Source organism: Setaria italica, chromosome IX (genome assembly GCF_000263155.2).
Source record: "Setaria italica strain Yugu1 chromosome IX, Setaria_italica_v2.0, whole genome shotgun sequence".
Taxonomy (NCBI): domain Eukaryota; kingdom Viridiplantae; phylum Streptophyta; class Magnoliopsida; order Poales; family Poaceae; genus Setaria; species Setaria italica.
This window is the reverse complement of record NC_028458.1, coordinates 53941287-53949210: the sequence shown is the minus strand read 5'-3', so window position 1 is coordinate 53949210 and position 7924 is coordinate 53941287. Positions and strand designations below refer to the sequence as shown.

At 43.6% G+C, this 7924-nt stretch overlaps 1 protein-coding gene across 3 annotated transcripts; it reads left to right on the top strand.

The window, feature by feature from the left end:
- The first annotated feature begins 312 nt into the window (after window positions 1-312).
- On the top strand, window positions 313-7327 carry LOC101764066 (sulfate transporter 1.2). 3 transcript variants are annotated; one of them, XM_012848717.2, is made up of 14 exons: window positions 313-395; window positions 3050-3416; window positions 3510-3558; window positions 3653-3860; window positions 3952-4126; window positions 4222-4287; window positions 4367-4480; window positions 4567-4683; window positions 4816-4942; window positions 5021-5307; window positions 5403-5593; window positions 6245-6330; window positions 6424-6500; window positions 6627-7327. In XM_012848717.2, exons 2-14 carry the CDS (start codon window positions 3078-3080, stop codon window positions 6768-6770), a joined length of 1980 nt encoding a protein of 659 aa, XP_012704171.1. In that variant the 5' UTR covers window positions 313-395; window positions 3050-3077; the 3' UTR covers window positions 6771-7327. The 3 variants fall into 3 exon arrangements, with proteins under 3 accessions (XP_012704171.1, XP_022679245.1, XP_004985351.1); XM_022823510.1 differs by lacking the exon at window positions 313-395 and adding an exon at window positions 2135-2618; XM_004985294.3 differs by lacking the exon at window positions 313-395 and having other exon boundaries at window positions 2643-3416.
- The last annotated feature ends 597 nt before the right edge of the window (window positions 7328-7924 follow it).

The window sequence follows — 7924 nt, the reverse complement described above, 5'->3', positions numbered from 1 at the left end:
TATTAGGAAGGAAGTATGAAATAATGCAATTAAATAAAGCCAGTCCCTCTAATCCAGCGTAAGCTCCCGTTCGGAACGCAGCAAAGTCAAACCTAGCCAGCAGATACTTCGGTCTTGATCCTTTTGTTAACCCCGTTCGCTCCAGACCCTGATTCATTGAACCTGGACACGATTTGACTTTCTCTCTCCTCCGTCTTTGCACTCGTCAAAACCAGCGGAGCTTTCACCGCCTGACCCACAATCGCGTCTACATTCCAAACAACCCTCCGCCATCCAATCTGCAAATTAATAGTAGTACTCCATTGGTAGGGCCCGCGAACTTCTAAAGAAAAAAAAAACAAAGAGGAAAAGGTCTCGAGGTTCGACCAAAGTACTTGGAGAGGAACATCATCACAGTAAGCAAAAGAAAATCTCTGCTCTTTTACATTTGTTCGCTTTTCCTTTGTTTCCTACTGCATAAAATTTGTTACCGGGAGGAGAAATATTTCGAAACCGCAGTCATAAAACGTTTATTTCCTGCCTCCGTCTTGTTTCCTTTCGCTGTTCTTTGGGTTCAGTGAACCTGCTTTATGATTTCGAATCAGAACTAATTTTGGGTTTATTCAATACGATTACTTCGTAACCATTTTAGCCAGTAGTTTGGCTGCATCAGATCGATTGTACTAGATGCAATCACCCAAAGAGATTAACTGATCGCTCCTTAGACAAACTGGCAATATGAGAAGCCAGTGCGGCAGATTTCAGAGGCTCATTCCCTCTGCTGCAATTTTCAGCTGCATGTCTCCTTGCACTCTGAGAGACTCATTGTAGTATCCATAAAATTATGATTCATTGGTGTATTTTCAGGAAAAAAAATGCTGAGTGAAATCTGATCCTGACCTAGTAGTTGACTGAACATTCGAGGTCCTCTTCATGCTCTCAGCTGTACTGAATAGTACACTACAATGCGAGGCATTGCCTCACAGGCATAGTGGCATCGAAAGATGGAGAGAGATGAAAGATGGAGAGAGATGGACCAATATGAGAAAGCTAGGACTAGGATGCTTTTCTAAGCAAGTAATGAGAGCCATCGAGAGTGCCTGGAATCTGTTAGCCAGAGAATGCGGTGCTGGTTGCTGTGCGCTTTAGAACCTTCCACCTTGTCACCTCATCACATTTTCATGTGTGGATCTGACTGAAGAACTAGTAATGAATTCGCCCTACCTCTGTGGCGCATGAGTTGAGTTCTTGGACCAAGTTGATGCATGACAGCCCATGATACGTGGCCAGTAATGGCAAAGCCAATAATTTACAAATACATCGGTTTTTTTGCGGTGACTATCTGTCGAGCTTGGACTGGTATTTATGCTACATCTTCAGATAGTGATTTGGAATCAGAATTAACATACCCCATTATTGAGGCTTGCTCGGTTGTACTGTGATGTGTGTCTTGTCATAGTTGATAGGAGTTCAGCTTTGCAAAATCTATCGATTGATCAACATGTAAAGTTCTCTAGTACTCCCTCCGTCCCAGAATATAGCTACATTAAGGGTTCAAAATTTGTCCCAAATATAACAATGTGTAGACCACATTTTACATATGAATGGACCAAAATACCCTCATCCTCTTATCTCTCCACGCGTCAACCAAATTGCTGGCTCTCCGAACGGTTCGTCGCACTCTCCCATTATTCCGTGGTAATTGACGTTAATTTGGTGAGGTAAAAGATTTGGCGCACAACTAATTTGGCAGCAAGATTTTGCATGGTGAAAAAAAATTTGCATATTGCAGTTGTTTGCATGGCTTTCAAAATTCAGAGACGTTGAATCTGGTGCCAAATGAATCAGATTTGGCAAGCCCTGCTTTTTAGGCTATACAAATCTGACACCATAGCAACAAAAAGGAAACTCAGCTGGATAACCTGCATCGGATGTGGAGCCAGGCAACGGTTACGCACCCACAAAATTAGCGCGTCTTTATTGTGTAACACACAGCTGTGATGCTAACCGAGGACAATTGAGTCTTTTCATCAACCTTCTTAATCTGTCTGAAAAAAGCTTAACGTAGCTATATTGTGGAATGGAGGGAGTAGTTGATAATACGAAATGGACTTGAGTTGACAATATGACTGTCTTTCATTTCTTGATTATTTTGATACATGCATATGTACCTGTCCTCTTCTTATTCAGCTGTCGATGTTGAACCTGAACTTGCTACACAAAAGTCCAATCTGTATGCTTCTTACACCAAATATACAGACTAGACAAGTTAGATTTAATTCTTGTCCCTTAGTTTCAGCACATTCTCTTTCAACTGCTGCTGTGTCTGCAAAATCATTTACAACTTGGACGTGGCGTTCAGCAAGCGCCGAGCTGTGCAATAACCTATTCATTATGGAGTTGTTCCCTGCCACCTGCCGCTATGTTGAACATAGTACATGTTTCGTTGCAGATTCATAGCTTGCATTGCTTCTCATCTTGGCACCTATTAAAATAGAGTTTTGACCTTGAGCTGTAGCAAGAGCGACATCTGCATCTGTGTATATATAACGACAGGCAGTCCCTGGATTCTTCACAATGCAATAAAGCAGACCTTCAAACTGTGGGTTAAGTGCTTCTGCTGCTATCAGCACCGTTGCGTATGTTTTCTTTCCTAGTTCATCCTCCATGCTTATACATGATGCTGTGATCAGAAGTTTATTGGCTTCATCGGAAACAACTCATTGGTTCTGTTGACTGTTTAGTGCTTGTTAGTAATACATTCATGCATGTGTTTGTTCAATTCCCTTGGTTCTTCAAAACAAACAAATATTATGATCTCGCTTCGTTTTGATCTTTACTGTTCGTAGCTGCTACAACCTTAGTTGCACCATGCATACATGCTGCTGGTTGTGTGCTATGTGATGTGAGTTTTGATTCACAAAAATTCTGTTTTTTTTTCATCTTTAACTGGTAGAACCAATGGATATACAATCTGTATCTCCTGTGCTACCCAGTTGATCAACGATATTTTCTTGCACTACCATGCTGCCGATGTGATTCCTTCTTGCTTCTCTACTTTGCTCCACAGGTAGGCGTATACTCCTGAAACACCAGTAATGCCACGAGCGGTGTCTGATGGAGGGGAAGGCTTCGAAGACATCGCCAGCCGGACGTCATCACACCGCCGCATGGACAGCATCCAACATGGGCACGGCTACAAGGTCGGCTTCCCGCCGAAGAAGGGACTCTTCGCCGAGTTCTCCGACGCAGTGAAGGAGACATTCTTCGCTGACGATCCGCTGCGGGAGTACAAGGACCTGCCCAAGTCCAAGAAGATATGGCTCGGCCTGCAGCAAGTCTTCCCCGTGCTCGACTGGAGCAGGGACTACTCCCTCGGCAAGTTCAAGGGCGATCTCATCGCCGGGCTCACCATTGCCAGCCTCTGCATACCCCAGGTCAGTGAACTTACACCTCTCTTGCTGATCAGCAAAAGCACAGTCCATGAACTGAGGCAATCTGATATGTATAACACGTACCTTCAACTACAGGACATAGGTTATTCGAAGCTTGCTAACCTGCCACCTCATGTCGGACTATGTAAGTGCACCCATACACATTCATCTCTTCGTTCTAGTTGAGATCACTACCAGCAACTGAGTTGATCAGAGAAGTGTGGTCACCAATTTTACAGACAGCAGCTTTGTCCCGCCTCTGATATATGCGGCGATGGGCAGCTCCAGGGATATAGCCATCGGCCCTGTGGCTGTGGTGTCGCTGTTGCTCGGTACTCTCCTCCAGAATGAGATTGACCCGAACACGCACCCACTGGAGTACAGCCGGCTGGCGTTCACCGCGACGTTCTTCGCAGGGGTTACTCAGGCTGCGCTTGGATTCTTCAGGTCAGTGCCTTCTGATGATTCTCATTTTGTTAATTCTTGTGGCCTCTTGGAATGGACAGTTTATGTAGTCTGTAACTGAACACTCTGACAGGCTAGGGTTTCTCATAGAGTTCTTGTCTCATGCTGCCATCGTCGGATTCATGGCCGGTGCTGCCATTACAATTGCTCTTCAGCAACTGAAAGGTTTCCTTGGAATTGCACATTTCACCAAGAAAAGTGATATTATCTCAGTCATGGAATCGGTCTGGGGCAATGTTCACCATGGGGTAAGATATTGTACCGTGTGGATCTTTTTCTCTTGTCTGATGAAAACCCCAATATTTGAGACTTGACACAATTTATTCTTGCACTCTTGCTGCAGTGGAATTGGCAGACAATACTGATCGGCGCATCCTTCCTGGCATTCCTTCTGGTTGCCAAGTACATTGTAAGACAGCATTACAAGCTCCAGAATCACATCTTCGTAAAACTGTTTGCGGTAATCACTGTTTCTTTCAATAATTCAGGGGAAGAAGAATAAGAGGTTCTTTTGGGTCTCCGCAATCGCACCGCTCATTTCAGTGATCATATCCACCTTTTTTGTGTACATCACTCGTGCAGACAAGCATGGTGTTTCAATTGTAAGTCATACTTGATTACTTTCAGAAAGGCAACTGTATCTTATCAGTTGAAGTTAACAACAATGATCATCACTGAATAACTGCAGGTCAAGGACATAAAGAAAGGCATCAACCCACCTTCTGCTAGTCTCATATACTTCACTGGCCCATACTTGGCGACAGGATTCAGAATTGGGGCAGTAGCTGGAATGATAGGCCTAACGGTGAGTCTAACCCTTTCTCTTTTTAAGGAAAAACAGACTTCTTAACCTAAAATGTTCAAATTTATGATAACATGGGGGGGAAAACTCTATGTTAGAAATGTGCTAATTAATCAAGGGATGCAAATTTATCAGGAAGCAATTGCAATTGGAAGAACATTTGCTGCACTGAAGGACTACCAGATTGATGGGAACAAAGAAATGGTGGCTCTAGGAACCATGAACATTGTTGGTTCAATGACTTCTTGCTACGTAGCCACGGGTAACAATTAATTCAGCCTAAAACAATTCGTAGCCCATACAGATGTGCCATTTTTCTGACAGAAGTTGTTCCCCATAGGTTCTTTCTCACGGTCAGCAGTTAATTACATGGCTGGCTGCAAAACAGCAGTATCAAATGTTGTTATGGCAATTGTTGTAATGCTTACACTGCTGTTGATCACCCCATTGTTCAAGTACACTCCCAATGCCATCCTTTCCTCTATCATCATATCAGCGGTGCTTGGCCTAATTGACTATGAGTCAGCCTACCTTGTCTGGAAAGTTGATAAATTGGACTTTCTAGCATGTCTGGGAGCATTCCTCGGTGTCATATTTTCATCAGTGGAATATGGCTTGCTCATTGCGGTGTGAATCACAACCATTTCTTATATGCTACCAACAATTGAATTCTGGTATAGTAGACGAATAGATTTTGACTGTTGAATTTTTTTTGTGAATAGGTTGCGATATCACTTGCTAAAATTCTTCTCCAAGTAACACGGCCAAGAACAGCTTTACTCGGAAACCTTCCACGAACAACTTTATACAGGAATGTTGAACAATATCCAGATGCCACCAAGGTTCCAGGGGTGCTAATTGTTAGAGTGGACTCAGCTATCTACTTCACAAACTCCAACTATGTTAAAGAGAGGTAAAAATGCTTGTAATCAAAAGTTGCTTCTGTTACTGCAAAGACTACTATTATAAGGTTTCAGAGTGGCGTATTTTTATACTTGTCACCGATACAGCTTCTTTTGATAAAATGAGGTGAACCTGAGGCATTTATAAATAACTTAAATATCAAAAATAAAGGATAGGATGCTGATGCTTGCAATAAATATCAATAAACCCTTTTCCATCCAGGTCAACATGTGACAGATAAGGATTTGGCATGCCAAGCACTAAGTTATATTTTAGATCCGTCCATTGAATTACACTTTGAAAATTTTGAAATAAAACTAGATGATGTGATTACCAGCATTATTGTTTTTTTCCATTCGAACTGATAATTTCTTAATTTGGAAGGTAACATCAATGCTAAAGCTGTTATATGATCTTCAGAAGCAGAAAGACAACTTGCAGTTCCTTTCAAAGAAAGTGCATGATTACATTAGAAGCTTTTCTAGAATTGGCTTCATGTGTAAACACATTATAAGATGAATATTTTAACAGCATAAGATTAAATTAGGTGCGATTCGAGAAATATTAAATTAGGTGCATTATACTATAACGGAAGTGTGTTATGATTTTGAAAGTAGTTAGAGAGAGAGAAAAAAATGCATCATTACAATATATTTTTCAGGATCCTGAGATGGCTCAGAGATGAGGAGGAACAACAAAAGGACCAGAAGTTAGCCAAAATTGAGTTTCTGATTGTTGAACTATCTCGTAAGAACATCATTTTGTCTCAAACAAGGCAGTATTCTTTTTATAATATAAACTACAGGTAGTGATTCAGAAAATTGCTTTAACTCTGAACAGCTGTAATTGACATCGACACGAGCGGAATCCACGCCTTGGAGGAGTTATTAAAAGCACTTGAAAAGCGCAAGATTCAGGTAAATAGCCGAATCAAACTTTACAGCTATTAGTGGTCTAGCTGCGGTATTGCTAGTCTGCTACCACAAAAATGTTCATGGAAGAAACCCTTCACTAAAATCAAAACGTCTTTCTATCACTTACAGCTGGTTCTTGCCAATCCCGGACCAGACGTGATCCAGAAGCTCCGCGCAGCGAAATTCACAGAACTGATTGGTGAAGACAAGATATTCCTGACAGTCAGCGACGCCGTGAAGAAATTTGCTCCCAAGGTGGTGGATAATGTCTGAAGGGGTTTCAGAGTCATGTACAGGAGGGGCAACGGGAAGTCTAGCTATTCTTTTCCAGTGACCGGTGTGAATTTATAGAGCTAGAAGCAGAACGGAACGGGAGTAAATGACAAGGTCTGCCAAATGGTGAATAAAGAAGATGCGCTAGAGTTGGAGCGCATCACGTTTTGCGAGATGTGGTTGGATAAAAAGCAGATGTTGGTGGCCTAGTTGGGTGTCTATGTCAGTCCGTGGTTGTGGGGTATGTTCTCTGTTGGCAGGCACTTCCGAGATTGAAGGTTTGATGGATCAGAAGATACCGATTCCTGACGATTAACACATCACCATTCATCGTTGAAAGAAGAGTCACCTGTTTGGGATTTCAGTCTCCACGTCTATATCTTATAGTAATTATCCCCTTGTTTCTCGTAATTCCAGGCTTTATGATGAGGTTTTCGTTTTACATTTGCCTATGTATATTCTGTTACGCTGATGCATTCCTAAGGGTTCCCTGAAATAAAAGGATTGATTGTGTAGCGTGAGGAATTTATTGAAGAGGAAAATCCTGACTTTGTTTCCTCCAATCCTACCGGACATGCATGTGCAAGAACCAAGATGCATCGAATGCCGCACTTGCCTCCCTAGTCCCTAGCTAGCGATTCGACAGTGAAGCAGAGTGTCACAAGGCTCACCTGGCCGACCGGAATCGGCTAGCCTAGCCGAGATGGTCCGTGACGGCGGACAGCCGATCAACAGTCGCTGCCGTGCCACCCACACGTGCTGCAGTCCTAAGTCGCCCAGGGAAAGCTGACGGGCTACGGTGCCGGCGCGCCGGTAGAGGGCAGGAGGAAGCAGCGCGGGTGCTCGCCCGCCGTCCGCCACCCGACCTGCACGCCCGCACCCTATGGTCTGATTGGTTCCCTGCACCACCCACCCCGGATACGAGCTCCCCGCATGCAACCTCGAGCTGATTGGTTATCTGGACTAGGTGCTGGGCCTGGCTTGCTGCGTGCAAAAAGCGTCGTGGAGCCTGGCTCCCGGGGTGCGGCTGAAACCTTCGTTTCCCCGGAACCAGGCTCGCGCGGTGCATGGATGAGCACATGGGCAGCATGTCAGTAAGAGGAAGCAGTTGGCGGTGCATGCAACCAATCAATTTCTCTTGTTGGTCTGGCTGC